The 23,088-nt window shown below is 37.0% G+C and overlaps 1 protein-coding gene across 6 annotated transcripts; it reads right to left on the bottom strand.

Moving 5' to 3' along the window:
* Positions 1–842: 842 nt before the first annotated feature.
* Positions 843–22,881, bottom strand: RNF146 (ring finger protein 146). Of its 6 annotated transcripts, none has more exons than XM_045842585.1 (3): positions 22,725–22,881; positions 13,208–13,315; positions 843–3,489 (listed from the first exon to the last, which is right to left on the bottom strand). In XM_045842585.1, coding segments are annotated over exons 2-3 (1,077 nt in total). In that variant the 5' UTR covers positions 13,210–13,315; positions 22,725–22,881; the 3' UTR covers positions 843–2,414. The 6 variants fall into 6 exon arrangements, with proteins under 6 accessions (XP_045698541.1, XP_045698543.1, XP_045698542.1 ...); XM_045842587.1 differs by having other exon boundaries at positions 13,208–13,310; positions 22,725–22,840; XM_045842586.1 differs by having other exon boundaries at positions 22,658–22,827.
* Positions 22,882–23,088: the final 207 nt, after the last annotated feature.

Raw genomic sequence — 23,088 nt, 5'->3', positions numbered from 1 at the left:
CTTTATTGTATTGTACTTACCTTTGCATGGGCAAGAAGCACATTATTGTTTCTCTCTGAAATATCCAAGTTGCCAGCATCACTATTCTGGCACTTTGGGGCCATTATTAAGTAAAATAAAGTTTCCTTGAACACAAGCACTGTGATACTGATAACTGAAGCAGCGACTAAGTGACCAACAGGCAGGTAGAATACACAGTGCAGATATACTGGACAAAGGGATTCAAGTCCTGGGTAGGGTGGAGTAGGACAATGTAAGACTTCATCATGCTACCAAGAATAGTATACCATAAAAAACTTATGGTTTATTTCTAGAATATTCCAATGAATATTTTTGGGCTACAGTTAACTGTAGGTCGCTGAAACCTCTGAAAGTGAAAGCACATATGTAGGGAAGGGTGGAAATTACTGTATTTGGGCATTTACCAAGTAAACCTGGAACGTTTGACTAAAATACACAATACTTTTGGCTTAATCATTAATACCCATTCCCAAATTCCCATACTAGTTCTTAGCCTATAACCAAAAACTGGTTTTTAAAAGGAAAAAAATTTCTACACAAAACATATTCCTGGGGTAATTTTTATTGAGTGTTTGTTATGCCTTCCTTACCTGGAAAATAATTTATAAAAACAAAAAACAACCTTAATAAAACTTGAAATTAAAGAACAAAAGTGGAGACAAGAAAAGGTATCATCAATCATTTTGTGCTCTAAGAAGGCATGGAGAATAAAAGATGCTCCCCACCTCACCCCCTACAAATTTGGAGTTTTATTTATTTGATGTTTCTAATAATTTTCTGTTTTAAATTACCTACTAAACAAGGATAGCCACCATGTAGAATGTCTACTGACTACAAAACTGGCCATTCATTTGTGTGCCCTGGAATTTTCTGCTGTTTTTTAAATTTTACTATCGTGTAATAAAGTTTAACTTTCTACCAAGACTGCCTGAGGCTCAAAGCGACACAAGCATTCTGTAACCTACATTTGTATTGTACATCAGATTTCTATGGTTATCCTGAAAAGTAGCTAGCCTTTCTTCTTTTATAACTTTTAAAACTAAATTTAATAAAAACACACAGCTTAAACTTGTGCTTATATCAATAACAGACTATAAAAATCATAATTCAAAGAATTAAGTCCCAATTTTAACATCATAGAGGTAAAAGATAATTTCAAAGTAGTGAAAGTTTTTATTTGCTATTTGTAAAACTCAATTCACACTTCAAAATCATATTAAACACTTACATAAGCCTCATCAACAAGATCCTACTGTTTTGAGTTAGGAAAATGTAGTAAGACCAACTTACATTACTTTTTTGCAGAATCAAATTCTGAGTTACCAAGTAAACCCAATACTTCCTACTTTGCCACAGGTTCTACAGCGTTTTGTATAAAGTGAATTTGTGTCTATGAATACTGTTTATAAGTAAGCCTAGCATTTAATTTAATTCAGATGGGTGTTAGACTGCTAATGAAGACTGGCAGGAAAAAAATCATATTCTCTACTACAATTATTTAAGAAATTCATCTCATAGGCTTTTCGTTTAGTTCCAAGTTTATTTACTCCATGCACACTGCCTGCAGATTCTGTTTAAATGCTTCCTATGAAAAAAACAGACTTCTCTGAGCAGGTGACTTGTTTAATCTGAACACCACCACTTGAAATGACCACATTTTTAGTGGCCTTTGGCCACAGATGTCAAAATGTCTCCATCCCCTTTCCAGACCTAAGCAAGAGACAATTTACTTTTGATAAACTCTAGTATTTATTAAATTATAAATTTTGTAATCAAAAAGAAAACTGTGGATCAAGAGAAACATCAAATTACAAGGACTAGACAGCAAAGTCTATGGGGACGCCATGAAATGTGTTACAGACAAGATTATGGAACATTAAGTTATTAGGTGTTCTTTACATTCCATTTCAGTAGCTTTACTATTAAAGTTTTTGTCTATTTTAAATCCCAAATTCACATGTATTCTCACATTAAGCTTCCTGTTAAAACTGATACCAGACATCTCATAGGTGCCAAATTTTAGTTAATGGTTTTAAGTCAATCCATGCAGAAAAGTAAGACAAAATGCAAGAGTCAGATGGGACGATTAAATGCACAGATAATACACACACGCCGGCCAAAAGAACTTTAGAAATCTTTAAAAACTATAAACAGACCTCAAGAAAACTGGGTTTATTACTAAACGACTCTCAACTATTAACACCCAAGTTCCTTATATTAAATAAATTTCTCAACAGAGACATGTTAGACATTTTAATTACAGATCTATCCTTCCTATACCCCTTCCCACCCCAACTCCCAAAATGTATTATTAGGGATGAGTATAATGTTATGTGGGCAGAAATTTACAGATACTCATTTTAACCTTGAGTGGAGCTGAAAAGTTTTTTTATTTAAACTTCAGTTACTGTGCACTGTCCATCAGGCCTTCTAGATCTAACAGTGCTACTCACTGTTACACCCCCTGCTAGTGATCCATCAGTTCCTGATCGATCTGCTCGATCAGATACTGTCTGGTTTGTGTTAGGAACCAAGAGTCTCTGTTGGGTCAAGGAGTGTTGTGCAACAAGCGCTGATACATCCTCACTATCACTACTGGCGTCTGATTCAGTTTCTTCAATGGAAGTATCTGGTGCTGGTACCCTGCCTGAAGATGGTAATTCACGATCTTCTCCTTCCCCCCTGTGGCTCCTTTCAGCCAGGCTGTCTCCAATGAGCTGTAAATGAGCAAAAGAGTCTTCCAGAGAAGTGCTTGCATCAGGGGTTGGTGTTGCAGGGCTTGTTAACTGACCATCTACTGATGTCAGGGGCCTTACAGAAGACACTAGAGGCTGAACAGAAGCTCCACTCTGTGCCGATACACTGTCCGCTCCATCAGCAGAGCTCTCTCTTGCTAAGTTTACGGTATTAGCATCACAGTCCAGCCTAAGTCCAGCTACTCCCTTCTTTGGTATATCTATTATGTCCCGCTTAATTTTCCTGCGACGTCCATGTTCATTTCGCCTATATTGAACCATATTTTCAAGATCAGCAACATACAGAAATCCAGCAATTAACATTTCAGTGCTCTTTTTACCTTTGGAGAAAGCATCTTCCAGCTCTCTACTAGTGCGTTCATCATACTGCCACCACCCATTTCTTCCTTCATAATACCATGCATATTCACCATTCCCTCTACTTGCTGCTTTGAGTTCTTCTGGTGACAGTAAGGTGGGCTTGTCAAGGAAATCCTCAGGAATTTCTTGTCGACAGAGGGCACATCGCTTTCCAAGCCATGAAGCTCCCTTTACACACAGATAGCAGAAAACATGTTTACAAGGCAGACTGACTGGGTGAACACATGTTTGCAGACAAATGGCACATTCAGGGACAGTTAGAGACGGTGCAGTATTAGAACAGGACTCATTCGCTTTCCTGTTGGTAGGAAGCATGTTTACTGAGTGGTCAATTTCACCACAGCCAGCCATCCTAAGAAAATAAAAGAAAATACATATGTTAAAAATCTGTTTTAACTTTTAATTCAACAATTCAGAAAAAACTTACAAAGCACCTATCCTATGTAAACCATGTACTAGACAATGGGGTTACAAAAATGAAAATACAGGAAAAAACTCTTGTGTAGAAAAATCTTTTTGGTTTGTATACCATTGACTTTTGCTTGTTGGGGTTAATAAGGCTCACAAATGTTAAGCCTAAAATAAAAAAATACAATTAAGGTACAGATAGATTTTAAATAAATATACCATTTTATTCAGTCATACACCGTGTAAGACAGAACTAAATGCAAAGATTTAAAAAATGTAGTCCATTCTAGACCGACTTCAACAATCAGTCTGGAAAGCAGTTGCAGGAATAAAAAAAAATGGCTGAAAGTAATTCAGATGACCATTACAGAAAGTGATGATTTTGTAGCCTTTTAGGATATTAATGGTGTCAATTTTGCAAATATTACCCTATGTTAATATACTTTTGGTCCTTGACAAGTACACCATATGTAACTAAGACTAAATGGCTGCAATCCCAGAGGTTCCCTATCCCTGCTGTGAATCTGAAAGCACAGGTTAAACCAGTCACTTCATTCCCTCTTTGTGAAACACTCTAACAGCCTCTTTTTGTTGCTGTGACATTTTCTAAACCACATATGCTCTTCCTGCTGTACTCTTTCAAAATGACCTTATCTATTCTAATGGCTTCAGTTGTTACCGATATACAAATGATTCACAAATTGGTATCACCAGCCCAGGTCTCCCTTTTCAGCCCTAGACCTATAGTTCTAATTGCCCATTTTAGATCTCTTCTCCAATGCCATGGAGGCACAAAAACTAAACTCAAGACCTGTTTCCTCCTCATTTACTCCTTAACAGCACCACCATCTGCTTTTCCAAGCTAGAAATCCGTACCTGAAACTGCTCTTTTCTTACCATTTTCCCATCCAAAACATCAGCAAGCCAACATTTTATCATCTATCTCCCGAATCATCTACTATCATCCATCTCTACACTTCCCTAGCCACCAAGTGACCACTCTTTAATAACTATGTATGCCTTTTAATTGGTTCAACCTTACCACCTGCTTAAAAAGTTGATTTTAGGATAAAGACCAGGATCTCTATGCCTTGAATGGTCTGGACCCCAACTCCCACGCCAGCCTCATCTCACCTGAAACTTCTTGCCTTGATAGCCACACTGGCTACTCTCTCCAATAATAGCTTTTCTCCATATGGAACATTTTCTCACTTCCTGCCTCCCCAACTCTCCACGGGCAAACTATTTCCCATATTACATCCCTCTTGACAAAGCCTCCATGACTGGGTCAAATCACCTTTTTTTTTTCCCCCTACGGTAGTGCACTTCTCATTCATAGCACTTAACAGAATTGCAGTGTTACACCTACCTGTGGAATTATTTTGTTAATGTCAGTTTCCTCATAGGTGGGTGGGCTTTATAAAGGCAGAGAATAGGTCACTCTTGGATCATGTCTGTATTCCCATACAGTGTATGGCAGACACAGAACACTCAAAAATTTGTTAAGAAAATGAATGTTTCCCTAAGAAAAATATGAATACATTGCATTATGAAATAAGTTGTGGGGGTTTCTATTTTCAATAATATTAAGTTACCTGGCTGACGTAGCTCAGTGGATTGAGCACAGGCTGCTAACCAAAGGGTTGCAGGTTTGATTTCCAATCAGGGCACATGCCTGGGTTGCGGGCCAGGTCCCCAATGAGGGCCACACGAGAGGCAACCACATATTGATGTTTCTCTCTCTTTCTCCCTCCCTTCCCCTGTCTAAAAATAAATAAATAAAATCTTTTTTAAAAATCATAATATTAAGTTAGACCAGCTGACTGATAGACACTTTTTTCCCTAAGTGTTAACTTACACATACCTTTGAAATGTATAAAAATTCTGTCAGTACAATTAAAGATCAACCCTGAAGCAGCACCCTGATAACTATATACTGAAACACTGCAGATGGCCAAGGGAGAAAGGATAACTTGAATAAAGGCAGTGTTATACAATGAAACCAACAGAGGACAATAAATCTAAAAACCTGAGTGTTGGTCTCCCTGTTACTTATATATTCTTAGGCACTCAGTTAAACCCTTAGTCTAAATTTCCTCACCTGCATAATCACAGTTTATAAAACTTAGGTGAGAATAGCAAAAAAAAAAAAAAAAAGCTTTGTAATCACTAAAGCTCTACTGATGTTACAATCATGTAAGCCCAAGAGAGAAAATGACATGAATGCCAAAGTTGCCCTGAAGAGAAGAGAGGAAAAAAAGAAAGACAAAGACTTGTCAAACTGGATGTATGAAGGCTATACACTGGCATAGAATTTGGGACTTCTGCTTTATTGATTCAGATAAACTTTTATTACGCGACTCCTATGGTCCATGTACAATGAGAGCACTGATAGAACTAAAGATGTGCAGGACACATATCCATGCTATAAAATAGGCAAACATACATGCAAGCAAGCATATAATCATATGGCATTTGATTCCTGCAGTAATGAAAATGTGTTAGATATTTATTAAAAGTAATAATCATGAGAGAGATGACAGGATGGGTATAGGCTAGAAAGTTTAGGGTGCAGGAGGCCGGGAGTGGAGGAGACTCAAGGCAGAGACATGTGCAAGGCATTGAGTCAAACAACCGACGGAAAGGCAGGAGGTGAAGCTATAAAGTAATCAGAAGGCAGAATGAGTAAGTGTAAAATTAAAAAAAAAACAAAAGCCTGGTAAAATGTAAACAAAACATAGAACATGTAACTTTGACAAATACTTTTAAAAAATGCACAATCCAAAACCCTGTTATATTTAAGTAAAATTGACACAAAAAGTCAATTTTTCATCAGATGCGGTTAGCTCATCTGCAAAAAGGGAAGTTTTCAATCTGAAAACATCACTCTCCACCCTGCTTAATATAATCAATATCTTACATAATCTTTATTCTATGCATGGATAAACCTAAATATATAATTTAAAAACTTAAAAAAAAAAAAAAGAGAAGCAATTACAACCACCCCAAGGGAAAGTATGAGCTGTAAAATAACATACTTGTAAAGGCACAATTCTGTTTGGGCAGGCATTCTCATTAGAAAACATTTCTCAAAGAATGAAGTAAAGCTGGATAAATTTCATCAGAAAACAAACAACAGACAGCTAAAGCTTCATTATTTCACCTGAAGCACTTTCAACTACCTCTTTAGCATAGCAGATTTGAAATTCTGCTCCTTAGCCCACCAACTATACTGTTAGTCTAACTAAGAAATGGAGAAAAAACTTAGTAACTACATCTCACATAATTCTGGATGAGGCACATAGAGTGCACAAGATAAAACTAAGATATGACAAGGTAAAGACAAGGCAACCCAAACTACTAGACTGCCTATAAAACATAAGACATGCTTCAAAACATAAGACACACTACTTTAATTTCCTACAAAGTCTCTATTTTGCATAGTTTCAATGACCTTCAAATAGGTCAGACGCTAATGTGTTCAGAGGATCATACCAATATGTAAATAAGAAATGCCTCGCCCCTCTTTTGTAGAGCAACGGTTTGAAAAAGAGTTAATGCTAATCAATGAGAGGTATTCTCTAACCAATAAGTGTCTTTGGAAACTTCAGTGGTCGTTCAAAAAAGGGAATCTATTTCCTGGTTACTAAATTAAGAATAACTTAATATGTAAAAATTTGGAGTACAGTTAGTTCAACTCTACTAAAGAACATACATATAACTGGATTTTATTGTGATATTATAACTTTGAAGCACAAATCCCATTCTTCTTCTTCCCATAGAAGACTTAGAGGAATACGGAAAACCACTAAGTACTTAGATTTTGTTTAATCTTCTTGAAGACATCTAGTCAAAAGGTAAAATTACTATAAATGAAAAAGGTCTTTAGCTTGCATTGTATTGAATAACTTTTTAGACAGCAATAAAAATTTCAAATATTAAAAACCAGATTTTTTAAAGTCTGAGCTCAGAATCTAATTATAAATACAACAAAAAGGAAACAAAGAGTAAGTTAACATACTACCTTTGGTAAGTCCAAAGCTATCAAAAATGAATGTCATCTTCCTTCCCCAAACTTTGACTACTTTTAAAAGAAAAAAAAATTCCTTAAATCTTTAGCCCTCCTAGAATACAAAGAGTTTAAAGTTTAATACAAGTTAAAAATGAAACTTTCAAATTTAAATTTAAAAATGACCATTCCTAAGTCCTCTTAATCAGGGGTGTCAAACTCATTTTCACCAGGGGCCACATCAGCCTCACAGTTGCCTTCAAAGGGCTGAAATAATTTTAGGACTGTATAAATGTAACTACTACTTAACTGTGAGAGGAGTTGAAATTACATTAGAAGTTGAATGACTTCACAGCCTGCACTCTTAAATGCTACAGAGATGGCCTCCACAATAGTTATGACTGTCCAAATATAAGTACCACCATCAATAATATTAAGGTAGAGCTTCAAGGAGTTACTAAGAAGTTTCACAAAGTGATAAAGGAATGAAATTTATATTGCCTGCCTCAAGAGCTCTGTCACTTTCAATATGTCCTTTTTCCCTTTCCATTTTGAACATAGAAGAGTATGTGAGCATCCAAAATGCCTATGGCACTAGGAAGGAGATGCAAAAGCTTGCCATCAAAGTGTAGAGGCAGATAAGTTAATGAACACATACATGCATTACTGATTAGTTTAACAAAAGGCATAACAGACACCAGAGAGCAAAAAGAAAGGAATGGTAACTAACAGGGATGGGATAAATACATTTTGAATGGATGAAATGTACTATGCAATAAGTGCTGCAAAGACCTTGTACATTATGCTATCTTAACAAATTTAAACATTTATTCTAAATACCAATGATTCTTAAAAATTCTTAGGTCACAAACTTACTAAGAATCTGATGAAATCTTACATAAAATTTCAAGGGGTTCAAGAATCGCTATAAAGCTGGTCTACCTAGAACCCCCAAAGAGGCAAGAGGAATTTACTCTAATCCTTATACAAGGATTTTGTATAAGAAAGTGACAGCCAAGTTTAGTAATTTATCAAGATCACTTGGACAGAAGTTTGAAGGAAGACTTGGTGGCATAGTGCAAATACCTGGATTACTCATCCCTTATAAGATAATGGGAAGGAGGTTGCAGATGTAAGGTTCCAACAACAGAAATGAGAAATAGGAAAGAAACAGAAATAAAAACATTGGTTACTGATGAATGGTGGTACTATATCCATCAGGATAGAGTTCAAAGAAAATTCTGTCTCAGATATAATGATTCTGAGATAATTATGAAGTCATCAGATGAAGACAGGTAGATGAAAGCTGAATCGACTAGACTTGTACTCCAACGAAATCTAAGCTCAAAGAATACTGATGAATCAACATACATGGTTCTTGCAGACATGAAAATGGATGAATGCCCAAATTAAACCTGTAGAGACAGCAGACAAAAGAGCCAATCACAGAACCTTGGATTACCCCAATATTTCTAAGTAAGGCAAAAATATGAGGGGGACCCAAAGAAACCGGGAATTATCTTCTGGAGGTGGGCCCCTTTTAGTATAGGCTTCCCCTTCTCGGTGAGTGTTCTAGGAACCCATCTGTATCAGTGCACCAACTGGTGGTGTTGTGAGGGAGCTGCCTTAGGCTTCAGTGAATTTTTTTTGAAGACTCAACATATTTGCCCATTTCATGATGGGTGATTTACAAACACACCTGCCCAAATAGTGGTGAGTGTTCAGCAGTTTTTGCCCAAAAATGACAGGACCCCGTGCCCCATGCTCCCTATTCACTCTATCTCGCCCTGAGCAACTTTTTTTTTGTTTTCCCAATGAAAAAAGTCCTCAAAGGGAAATATTTTGGCAATACGTAAAAGGTAAAACAAAAAATGGCAGAAGCACTAAAAGACATCAAAACTGACGAGTTCAAGAACTGTTTTGAGCAGTGGAAAAAACATCTTCATGGGTATACTGTAGCAAATGGATAGTACTTTGAAGGTGACTGAAGTTTAAACTTGTAAGAATAAATACACAATTTTTATTCTGGGGTTTTGGGGTCCCCCCTTGTAGAGTGCAAAGGATGCAAAATATGGTCACAGAGAAATAGAGAATAAAGAGAGACCACTGCCAAAAAAGCCATGAGGGAGACACTTGCAAAAAAAAGGGTCAAATAAGGAGAGGACTTATAAAAGTTACTCTTCAACTCAGGAAAATCTCCACTTTGTAGTGAAATATTTGGTGCATAAATTGTGAGCACCACACAGTGATTAGCCATTTTGCTTTCCCAGAGACCATCAAGCCTACTATCAATAACTTTTTACTCAGTTAAGACATCTTATTTTCCCTGTTCTCAAACAGGCTATTATAAAGTTCCTCTAATCTTTTAGCTAAGAGATATTCTGGACTCCCTTATCCTTAAGAAATTAGGTAAAAATGAATTCTCAAAATTTATCTTTATTTTCACTCTTCCTTATTATCAATCCTCTTGGCTCAGGATGGGGCATTGCTAGTTGTTTTCCAAGATAACCCATCAATTGTTAGTATTAAAACCATGTTAGTTCCTCCAAGATTTTGAACAATATTCTCTATCCCTACATTTCAAAATCAACTACATGTGAAGTCTAGTAATGACCTCTTTCAGGCTAAATCTGTATGATCATATTGCACTGAATATTATTAACCATTGATTTCTTTTCCTAAGTTTTTTTTTAAGCCTTTATTTATTTTTTGCAGAGAGGGGAAGGCAGAGAGAAAGAGAGGGATAGAAATATTAACATGAAAGAAAAACATTTGTTCGATTCCCAGTCAGGGCACATGCCTGGGTTGCAGGCCACGGCCCCCAGCAACAGCACATTGATGTTTCTCTCTCTCTTTCTCCTTCCCTTCTCTCTCTAAAAATAAATAAATAAAATCTTTAAAAAAAAGAATTCAAATTAGCTAACTTAAAAATGTAAAAATCAACTATGTAAAAGAAAATTGGTTATAATACGATATTTTTCAATATTTCATTCGATATATAATCAAAATATTGCATGTACTCAAGTTATGTGTCTTCTGCAAAAAATATAGTGCACAAATAACAATAAAAATAAACTGACTAAATGTAAGAAAAAGAAAGAAAGAAAGAAAGAAAGAAAGAAAGAAAGAAAGAAAGAAAGAAAGAAAGAAAGAAAGAAAGAGAAAGAAAGAAAAACATCCATCTGTTGCCTTTCATAAAAGCGCTGATGGGGACCAAACCTGCCACCCAGGCATGTGCCCTGACCAGGAATCGAACTAGTGACCTTTCACTGGAGGACTATGCCCAATCAACTAAGCCACACCAGTCAGGGCTCTTTTTCTAAAAGTTTACTCTTCATTTTCATGATGGTACTCTCTCCCAATTCTCCTTTCTATTTCATTTTCTCTGTCTTCTCTAGCTTCCCTTAAATACCAGTATTCCTCAAAAAGGCCCTATTTTCACACTGCATTCTATACCTAAACAATCAACTGAATATTCCAAATACATATACTTACATGGCACCCAACATCTAATATCCAGAACCGTTCCACCTCAGACCTACATTTTCAGAAAGTCTCCCTTAGTGTTTTCCAGGCACATGAAACCAAATGAAACTAAAAACAAAATATCTGCTGGTTTAAAGCTGTATCTTCTTCCTTTGATCTTTACCTTATAAAAAACTTTGAACCATTCTCATTGCTCCCTTATTCCTTGGCCATTCTCTTTTCTATGACAGAAACTTCTTTATTATGTGTTCCCCTTATCCCCAAAGCCAGTGATCCACATTCTGCTCCTGGACACCCTCCTGTACAAAATACTGACCTCCTAAGTGACCTCCCTGACTTCAGCCTTTCTTCCGCTCGTCTTTTCTTAGTTCAATCGTATCTAAACTACTAAATCTTTAATAGTTTTCTACTGTCTACATAATCTACTGCAAATTCCTAAACACTGGTTTAATTACACTGATACAGCCTTTAGAGTAACACAGAATTAGTTAAAGTCCTAGCTCTACATTTATTTTCACTATGTTGACCAAAACAGCATTTCCCAAACTTCCCTAAAGGTAAGAATAAGTTGATGTGTTCTTCCCTAGAAATCTGGACTTAACTGGGTTAGAGTCTAAAAACCTGTGTTGTTTAATAACTGTCCCAAAGAGGAACACGTCCCAAAGAGGAATTTGGTAAATACTAACAAAATAACTTCATCTAATTCTATTTCTTTATCAGTAAATAAAGCTACTACTATCTTTCACAGTGATTACTTTCAATAATCAAAATACCAACTTAAGAACCTGGCAATATAGTAGGTACTAATCAAACACTCATTCCCTTTCCTTTAAGGTCTCTTTCTCCCACCCCACTTTCCCACGTAGGCTTGCTTCCTGACTCCCCTAAGATGCCTTCATGTTTTAGGCAGGTCTGCTCCTCCTCATCTCCTTGGCTTGAAAAATATTTTCTAATTTTCTGATTGTTAAAATTCTATTGATTCTTTAAGATCATGCCAAAAGTTCTTCTGTTTACCCTGAACCCTTCAGATGGAATAAATGCTTTCCAAAAGCTATTTTATTGCTACCTCACTATGGCATTTCTTGTACTATTTAATTATTAATTATATATATATGTATGTCTCACTTATCAGACCAGAGTCTAGGTCCTTGACAGCCAGCACATAGACTATCTGAACTACAGGATTAAAAAAGATAGATAACAGATACATAGACAGATAGATAGATAACATGAATAGAATTAAATAAAAGATATATCTGCCCTAATTATGAAGAAAAGGCTTACTGATTTCATTTTTTATGAAATTCTCAACAAGAATGATATGGTCACACTTTTAATGAGTGTATATAATCAAAGCATCATATTGGAAAAGTAGATGACAGTAGTTATATATCAAACTAGAAGTACATGTGAAATAGTATGTCTAAGAGTCACTTTTTTGTCCAGTATTTTAAACACTGTAACCACCGAGACTACAAACGTCTATGAAAGGTTCACTGCATTTTTCATTAGTGACATCAAGCAGGACAGTGTTCATATTACCTTGGGAGATGTAAATATGATGTTTATTGTATAAAAATGTTTCATCCAGAATAGAATGAAGTTCAATATAGGCATGATCAAGGTACTATAACATTTGACAGCATATTTTATAAAGACTAAATAATAAGAAAATAACTAGTAAAACTGGGGATAAGAGTGAAATCAATATAAATTAAAATGTAATAATGTACAAATTTTTTAAAAAATCAATTTATTTTAGCAAAACAAGTTTTTAGTTCACTAGTATTTTATAACTCATAAGTCTCCTTTATTTATAAAAGCTGATACTGTCTACCTAGCATGGTTATTTAAGTAAGTTACTATGTAAAAAGAAAATAGAACCTGGGAAGAAACTGGGAGATTTTTCTAGTTTTTTAGCCTTCTATGAGCAAATTTTCTGTCTTCAGTTTCACTTTTTGGAGAGACTTTTACTTATGAGATTTTTGGAAATCCTACATTGGTGATAAGTTAATGTAAATAAAATTGCTAACTCAGTAAAATATCTAAAAATCAATACAAAAGCACTCATTTTGTAAAATGAGAAATGACAGATACTTAATTTACTCATTTTATCCCAGTACACATAATTTACTATGGCCCTGGGAAACCACGATGCCACACTTACATTTCTATTACAGACCCTACAGGTGCTCGTCACAAAAGTAAGGTGTCATTTCTACCGCCATGCAGCCACTTTACAGTATTTGCTCTTCCACTGCTGGTTCATCCTGTGCTGCAAAAGAAAAAAATTCAACGTCAAGTTCTCTACAGACTAGTTAAGAACAACAAAATTAATTATGTATGACCCTTTCATTTAACATAATTCAGTGGCAAATTTTATCTTACAAGTGAAAAAATTTGAAAACCAAGATGTTGCCTTCAACACTGCTATTCAACAACTATACTAGAAGTTCTAGCCAGAGCAATTTGACTTGAAAAGATTTAAGGCATACAAATTGCTAAGGAAGAAGTTAAACTACCTTTATTTGCAGAGACAGTAAAACTATCTCTATTTTCTATACAGAAAATCCCAAAGAATCCACAAGAACGCTACTAGAGCTAGCACAAATTCAGCAGCAGGTTGCAAGTTCAGGACACAATAAGTCAGTTTTGTTTCTATGTCTAGCAGTCAGCAATCCAAAAAGGAACTCAAGGAAGCAATTCCATTTATAATAGCATCTAAAAGAAAAAAATACCCAGGAATGAACATCACCAACTGCTGACAGAAATTAAAGAGCTAAATAAATGGACAGACAACTAGTGTTCATGAATTGGAAGAACATAAAAGATAGTAATACTACTCAAAATGCTATGTACAGATTCAAAAAAATTCTTATAAAAATTCCAACAGCATTTTTTGCAGAAATAGAAAAGCCAGTTCTCAAATTCATATGGAATTGTGAGGGGCCCTAAATAGCCAAAACAATTGGGGATAAAAAAGAACAAAGCTGGAAAACACACATTTCCTGATTTTAAAACTTACCACAAAGCAACAGTAATCAAGACAATGTCATACTGGCATAACAAGAGACAAATGAGGCAGTAAAAGAGAGTCCAGAAATAAACCCATATATATGGAAGGCCAACTGATTTTCAAAAAGGGTGCCGATTCTATGTGATGGGGAAAGAGTAGTCTCTTCAACAAATGCTGCCACAATGGAATTTTTGCATGCAAAAAGTGAAACCCAGACCCCCACTTCACACCGTATACAAAATAAACTCAAAATGGATCAACAACCCTAATGTAAGAGTTAAACCACACAAATCTTGGTAGAAAACATTAGAGGTAAATCTCCATAATCTAGAATTTGGTAATGGATTCCTACATGTGACACCAAACACATGAGCAACAAAAGAAAAAAAACGAACTGGATTTCATCAAAATTAAAACTTTCAGGCATCAAAGGACATTGTCAAGCAAGTAAAATGACAACATACATTATGGAAGACTATGTCTATGAAAAGGATTTACTATCTGGAACATATAAAGAATTCCTACAACTCAACAACAAAAATACAAAAGAAAAATTTTAAAGTGGGCAAAAGACTTGAATAGACATTTCTTCAAAGAAGACTTAGAAATGGACAGTAAGTACATGAAAAGATGCTCAATATTATTAGTCATTAGGGAAATGTAAATGAAAGTCAAAATTACATGCTATTTTACATCTACTTGGATGACTACAATTTAAATAAACAAAAAAGAAAATAACAAGCATTGGTGAGGATGGAGAAATTGGAAGCCTTGTACTGTGTTGGTGCGAATGAAAAATAGTATAGCCACTGTGGGAAAACTGCTTGGTGATTCCTCAAAAAAGTTAAACGTAAGATTACCATTTGACCCAAGAATTCCACTGCCAGGCATGTATCCACAGGAACTAAAAACAGGGACTCGGATACTTGCACTTCAATGTCCACTGTAGAACTATGCACAAAGGCAAAAGGTGGGCACAGCCCAAGTGCCCAGTAACAGAAGAATGGATAAACATCATGGCATGTAAAAGTGGAATACTATTCAGCCATAAAAAGAAATAAAAGTTCTCATACATGCTACAACATGGATAAACCTTGAAACATGATGCTAAGTGAAACAAGCCAGATACAAAAGAACAAATATATAATCTCACTCATATGAAATATTAAAAATAGGCAAATTTAGAGATAGAGGGTAGACTAGAGGTTACCAGCGGTTAGAGAAAGGGGTACAGAGTTTTTGTTTGAGGTGATGAAAAAGTTGTGGAAATATACAGTGGTGATGGGTGTAAAACATTGTAAATGAAATTAATGACGCTATAGAATTAAAATGGTTAAAACAGTCAAGTTTTCATTATTTATATTCTACAGTAACAATTTTTAAGTGAAACAAGTTCCATATGGATAAAGCGGCCCACATGGTATATATTCTATAGCCATTGCCCTCCTACAAGGAGACACTGTGTGCAGAGACAAGCTCGTCACATTAAGACCTCCTGCCATTTATATGTATGTCCAAGCTGACAACCATACCAAACTTCTCAAACTGTCTCCTGTTCAGAGAATCCAAAGGCAACAACATTATGTCATGAGTCCTTTTTCTTCTCATTCCCTATTTCCTTCTTCCACTTCGCCATGCCCAATGCAGAGGGCATCATATTACATATAACTTAGAATCAAGCACACACAATGAGTGAAGAAATGAAGGGCCTCAAGTAATAGCAAGATAGGAAAAACTTGAAATCTCTTTTCAGTTCCATATGCCTCTCATAATGTGGGAATCTATCTCACTAAAAAAATCTGGATTATTTTAGTGTTTAAAGATAAACCTTTTTTTGATATATGGCCTTAAAATACTAGTTTATCCTATGAAATGTTCAACAAAATAATAATGTTTTAAAACTAGATAATTTTCAAAAGTAACCAACTAAATAGGGTTTCTAAATAATTTTTGTTTTACTCTGACTTTACAACTTAGTCTTTACATATGAACTACAGTGTCCCGATTCCCCCTCCACCTAACCCGTTTTCTTTATCCTCTAGGCACCTATAACTTCAAGGGCACCACAGAAGACTCCTACTCAAAAGAGAAACTGCCCATTTGCACACACAGGACAGGAAGAAACATTCTACCATTCTAACATCATTACTCTTAACAAAACACTTATTCTTTGAAGTCTCTACCACTGGCTATAATCACCTACAGTTCTCCCTTAACCTTTAAGGCAATGACTTAATGTTCTCCCTATTGGTTATTTTCCTCAGGCTAACTCCTGATACATCACTGTGAACCTATTTAAATATCCCTGAGAATGAATCATCCAACACCTAACTTAGAGGTTCTTAAACCTGTCCCTCTGAGGCTGCTTGTTAAAAACATGCATCCTCTGGCCCTAACCCTAGAGATTCTAGGCCAATAGATGTGGGCTGAACCCCAGGAATCTTACTTCAAGTGATACTGATGCAGGCAGGGCTTCACACACAATCTGAGAAACACCGTCCTCAGTTTTCAATTCCTAAAACCCTAAATTAAAAGAATTTCACCCCCTTCCTCCAACAACAAAAGATAATGGCAACATTTGGAACTAGATGCCACCTAAAACTGTGGCCTCTCTAAAATCTTAATCTCATTCTCAGATCACAATTTCTGGTCCTTCAGATCATTCACTCACTCACTCCCACACCTTTTCTTTTAATTTCATGGGACTTCAGTCTCTTGACCACCACCTTTCCTTTATCCAGTTCCCAATCTCATTTTCTTTTCTGCCCAGGCTGGAGCCCATTGACTTGAACTGGTATCTCTTGGATGAATGAAAAACTAACCTCCTAAAATAACTGTTGGGATAAATAAAACATCAAAAAGCTAAACTTACTTATTCACATATCACAACATTTGAGTTCTAATTGTGAACAAGGCACACAGCCACAAAAAAGATGTCTAAGTTCTAAATGTTTCATTGAAGAACTTAAAATCTAACAGCAGTAGTTATTACATTTGTAAGATTCAAGCCACCATTACATCTTTTGACAAGCACAAGATTTACCTCTCTGTTCACTGGCAATGAATTCTCCAGAATGCAGATAAAGATCTATGAATAAAACCAATTTTAGTAAATCTTGCAACCTATGGTACCTTTTCCAACTTCTATAACATATGGGTAATTTTCAAAGTAGACTCTAAATGAGTAATAACCACTGAGGGAAGGAAAAATGAATAAAAATCCATGTAGTAATCTAGATACTAGCTATGAAGACTGTGATCCTCAGCCAACAATATCAGTATTAGCTAGGAGTTCCTTAAAAATGAAACGTCTGGAGCCCCACTCCACACCTACAGAATCAGATCTTCAGGTGCTTCATATGCATATTAAAGTTTGGAAACACTATTAGATCTATATCATTGAATATTTAAAACCCTGTGAGATATAACTAAATCCAGTTTATAAATGAGGAAACCCAAGTTCACAAGTATTTAACCCAAAATCAATAGTGGGAGATGGGATTAAAACTCAGGTACCTTTAAAAAAACATATGTCTTCAGTGTACTGTATCTCAGAGAAAAGGTCTAGAATAGCAATATCTAATAGAAATATGATGCAAACCACATGTGTAAATTCAAATAGTCTATTAGCAGTATTAAGAACAATAAAAAGAAACAGGTAAAGTTAATTTTAAATAATATATTTTATTTGCCCTGGCTGCTGTGGCTATGGATTGAGTGGTGGCCTGTGAACCAAAGGGTTGCTGATTCGATTCCCAGTCTAGGGCACACGCCTGGGTTGTGGACCAGGTCCCCAGTAGGGGGTGCACAAGAAGCAACCATACATTGATGTTTCTCTCCCTCTCTTTCTCCCTCCCTTCCCCTCTCTAAAAATAAGTAAATAAAATCTTAAAATATATATGTGTATATTATATAACCTAATATATTTGACACATTACCATTTCTATGTATATTCAATGTAAAGAAATTATTAATGTGCTATTTTTATACTCTTAAATGTGTGTGTACACTCTTTCAAATCCAGTGTGTTTTTTACACTTACAGCACAATTCAGTTTAGACTAGCCACATATCAAGTGCTTAGTAGCTCCATGTGGCTAGTGGCTACAATACTTGACAGTACAGGTTTTGAATATCTTACACATTAACAATTAGTTTTTAACATAAAACTGGCTATTTACTACAATAATCTTTAAATAAAGAAAATGAATTCCATATTAGTTGACCCACACTTTTGCTGGCACAGATGAAAAAGAAAATTGCATATTCTGTTGTGATCCAATCTGACAGATTTAGGTGGTCCCAATTCTGCCAAACCAATCCATTAATTCTAGCCTCTGCAATTTACAATACTATATAGGCACAAAATAAGACACAGAATGTAATATTCAGAATGAACATGTGGAGTAGCCCTCACAAAACTTCTACATTTAAAACCAAAGATTTTTTTCTTAAATGGGGGTGGGGAGGGAGAGGCTTTTACTTTCAACCAAAGATAGAATAGTGTAATTCTAACTACAGGCCAGAAATAATGTGGCAAAAATAAATAATTCAAACATACATAATTCCTGCTGCAATGAATGATTTGCAAATTATATACCAAATTCAATACAACTTACAGATTATTACAGTAAAATTTACAAAAAATCTTGACATGCAAATACCAATTAGTTAATGGGTTAAGGTTCCTTCTTTAGGTGCAAATTTATACAGAAATAGGAAGGTAACATCAAAAGCAAAAAAAGGGAAAAGATTTAAACTAAATTAGGTATTTCTCTCTCTTAACAACTCTGGAGATAAAAAAGTGATTCTATATTTTAAAATAAGGAGTTTAGAGATCACCAGTGAATTTAAATCATTTACCCACTCAACCAATTTTTAATAACTGAAAATGAAGTATATTGTATTATTTATACCTTCTGGCCAATCAAATTTATACTCCTATAATTTGCATATACTATTATTTTCTCTGAAAAACATCTAGTATTAATTATAATTCTACCTTTCAAGTCAGTCACAAGGTAAAAAAAAAATCAAGCTTATTTTTCAGATACTAGATTCAAATGAATATCTTTTTAAAGAATCAAAAAAGATACGTATACAAGTTAAAATATCAAATTATAAAGATTTAAAGACTTCCTGTATTTTTAATTACTAATAATACAATAAAATAGTTGTTACTGTTTAATTTCAAAATACATAAAAAAGGAGTATTCTATATAAAAGCTACCAGTGACAGAAAAGAAAAATACTTTAATTTGAATTTTTGGTATACGGAGAAGGAGGAAAAGGAAGGAAGAGAAAGGAGGTGGGGGTAAGAAGGAGAAGGAGGAAGAAGAGGAGAAGGACCAGTAAAAGGAATAGAGATGGGTTGTAATTTACCATATACATCTATTTCTTAAAAAAGAGTCCCAACTAAATGCAACTAAATGCCCTAATGTTTCCACTTTTAGCTTTCTCTCTCATCCCGTTAAAACTCAGCTTATAGAAAGCACAAGTCATAATGGGAAATAAATCTTTCCTGAAAACTCTCAACTCCATGGGGTCAAATACTTTATTTATTTTTTATTTTTTTAAGATTTTATTTATTTATTTTTAGAGAGGGGAGGGAGGGAGAGAGAGGGAGAGAGAGAGAGAGAGAGAGAGAGAGAGAGAGAGAGAGAGAGAGAGAGAGAGAGAGAGAGAGACATCAATGTGCAGTTGCTGGGGGCTCTGGCCTGCAACCCAGGAATGTACCCTGGCTGGGAATCGAACCTGGGACACTTTGGTTCCCAGCCTGCGCTCAATCCACTGAACTATGCCAGCCAGGGCTTTAAATACTTTATTTTTAAAAATGATTTCCCTGCCCTGGCTGGTATGGCTCAGGGGATTGAGTACTGGCCCACAGAGCAAAAGGGTAATGGTTCAATTCCCAGTCAGGGCACATGCCTGGGTTGCAGGCCAAGCCCCCAATAGGGGGTACATGAGAGGCAACCACACACATTGATGTTTCTCTCCCTCTTTCTCTTTCCCTTACCCTCTCTTAAAATAAATAAATAAAATCTTTTAAAAAAAAATTTCCCTTACTGTATAGCACTTCCCTTAAAAAACATTATTGGAGGACTATCTATATAGCCTTCACAATCTTCACACTCAAGCATTAAACCTTCATATTTTTACCCCAAAAAGTGGGCTTTGCATTTTAATAAAACATGAAATGTGAATGTGAGCAAAGTTGTCTTTTAATCACATCAAACTGAAGTTTCATAGCCTGCAACCATTCTGTAAAAAAGAAAGGTTCTGCTGCTAATTATCCATGTGACCTTGGTCAAGTCATGACTCCCGTGACTTATTAGTTATTTCACCTCACTCCATACTTCTGTAATTCTAAATTCTAAATACTTTAAGCAATTTAACAGCAGGTTTTGTTTTAATTAACCGAAAAAGTAATAAGCCATGAACACTAAATAGTCCATCAATAAGTATAAGGGGTTGCAGCAGAATGTTAGTAAGACAGCTTCCACACCCACAAAGAGTGCTCCTAATCCGGCCTGTTTCTTTCACAAACTCGGGTTCCTTAGGCACAATCAGAAGCTATGCAAGAGAATGGAAAAGGTTCAGTGCCTTCTGTTACTACACTGGGAAAAAAAAGCATTCAAATATCCAACTGACTATGTGTCAGTCAGACTATGTGTTTTATGCTAATAAATTGCTAATACATAATATTCAAACAGACTAATATCATAAAAAGAGACTAATATTGTAAAAATATGAAGGTTTAATTTCTTGACTTTTTCTTCCAAGTCAAGAAATCATTTTTGGATCATTAAAACAAACAAACAAACAAACAAACCAGTCCCATTCTTCTGGCAATTCAAGTTGGTGGAAACTGAAACAATGTATTTTACCAGTTGACATATGTCTACCTTTCTATCTCACTTCTTGTCTAGTGGCCTGCTCTTTAGAAATATGATTTCCTGATGATTATAGTATTATCAAGCTTTTAACAACCAGTAAATAACAAAAACATTCAAATGTCCACCATTGTTTTCATTTTGCCCACAACTTCCAGGGGCCCGTTTGAAACGTAAATTCTAAATTAAAGACTGGGCTTAACAAACTACTCCAATTTAAGACTTACAAAGCTAAAATAAACACACCCAAAACCTATTTCTGGCGTGGCTTTCACTCTTCTGGTTTTCTCTTTTAAATGAGCTTTACTTGACCTATTTTCATGTGTTTCTGTAACATCCAGAGACTCATCAAAAATAATTCTGCTGGTCACAAAAACATCAAAGGCCGTATCATAAATTCTATTCGTGTGGGTCATTTTCTTCATGTGTCCTATATACCATACCACGTCTTTTAAACATCTAAATATAGATTCACTTACGTAAAAAGTCTTAGGCCTCCCAAATCCTGTGATTATATACTGCTCTCAATGCCAATTTATACTTTCACATCCTATTTAAAAAGTAAACACGGGGGAGGGGGCACCTTAAATGTCAATCATAAAATGACAAAGCGTTTTCTAACATTTTTTGGCTTTCGTCTCCTTTCAATTCGCTTCAATATTACAAAAACAGCACTTAAACAAAATACACGTACTTCCGAAAACTTGCGAAATAAATGCCCACTAAACTGGCATTCGGGAAAAATAAAAACACGTACGAAAACGGACACCGAGGGAAAAGATCTAGTTGCCAGAATGTGTGTGTACACTGAGAACAATTTTGCAGCCTTTCGCAAGAAGCCTGTGGAAAAGTAAAATAGCGACAACAATGGGAGACCCGCACTCGGTCAGACGGGATGGGAGTGGGGAGAGAACTCCGCAGCCAGCGACCAGAAGAACAAAGCAACAGCCTCCGCTTTTAAGATGCACTGAGGTTTAGGACGCTCAACTGGCACGGAGAGATCTAGTTGTTCCGATGCTTTAATAATCATCAAAGCAACTCAGACTATGCAGCTCTGGGCTTAACCAGGACAAGGTGGAGGTACTACTTTTCGTATTAGGCAAGACCCAGACACTGAGCGAGGGGAGGGGGAGAAGGAAGAAAAAGGAGCAGCCAAAGACGCTCCGGAGAAAAGACGAAATGCAGGGACTGGACACCCTGGCTGCGATCTAACCCAAGGCCCGGGTAGAGGCCTCTAAACGGGAAACAGGGAGCAGGATACACCCCTAACCATAGCGGCCCCTAACTCTGAGGCCAGAGGGACACAGCTGCCAGGGGAGATCAGAGGGACCTGGCTGCCAACGAAGGCAGCGACGAGGACCCCGGCGGAAGAGGCTGCGCAGTAATGGCCGCTGCTCCGCCTCTCGCACCCAGACCGTGACCATCTCAGGGCCGACGACCAGGACAGGGGCTGCGGCGGGTGGCCAGCAAAGCAGAGCCGTCACAGTCTTCTTCCTGCGGCAGCAGCTACGGTGGGGGGCGGCCGGAAGGGCTAAGCTGGCCCATCCCATCCCGTCTCGCCGTGGACAGCGGCTGCCGCGCCGGCCCAAGGGCGTCCGCCGCGGTACCGGCCCATGACCCCGCCGCCGCCCCTCTCAGGCCCGGAGCGCAGGGCCGACCCGGAGCGTGTGGCGGCTGGAGGTGACACCGCGAGCCATCACTCCTCTCACCGAGTTAGGACCCCGGAGTGGCTGATTTTCACCCTGCCCCCGTGAGGACTTCACCTCCGACTCCCACCTCTCAGGCCACAGCCGTGGCCGCCTCGCAGTCTTTTCTCCTCGGCCTCACAGCCCGCAGCGGCCGGGGACGCGCGCGGCCATCACGTGACCACCCGTCGCGTCGCGGGGGGGCGGAAACTGCGCCGCGCACCCGGGCGCTCGCGTCCGCTCCTCCCTTCCCTAGCTCCCCTGTCCCCCAGAGCGCGCTGCTGGCTGCCCGCCTTCGCCTGCCTGTGCGCATCTGCAGTTTCACTTCCTGAGCCCTTCCAAGTGGTTTGTATTTTGCTTTAGTTGTAATTGGGTGCAGAAGACTCTGAAAGAGTGTGGGTCCCGCAGAGAGAGATTTTGGGCCTAGGAGTAAGACACGCAAAGGACCAGCAGGT

This window comes from Phyllostomus hastatus, unplaced genomic scaffold, assembly GCF_019186645.2.
Source record: "Phyllostomus hastatus isolate PE091 unplaced genomic scaffold, TTU_PhHast_1.1 phas_contig_40, whole genome shotgun sequence".
NCBI classification, from domain to species: Eukaryota; Metazoa; Chordata; class Mammalia; order Chiroptera; family Phyllostomidae; genus Phyllostomus; species Phyllostomus hastatus.
This window is presented reverse-complemented; position numbering and strand designations above follow the sequence as displayed.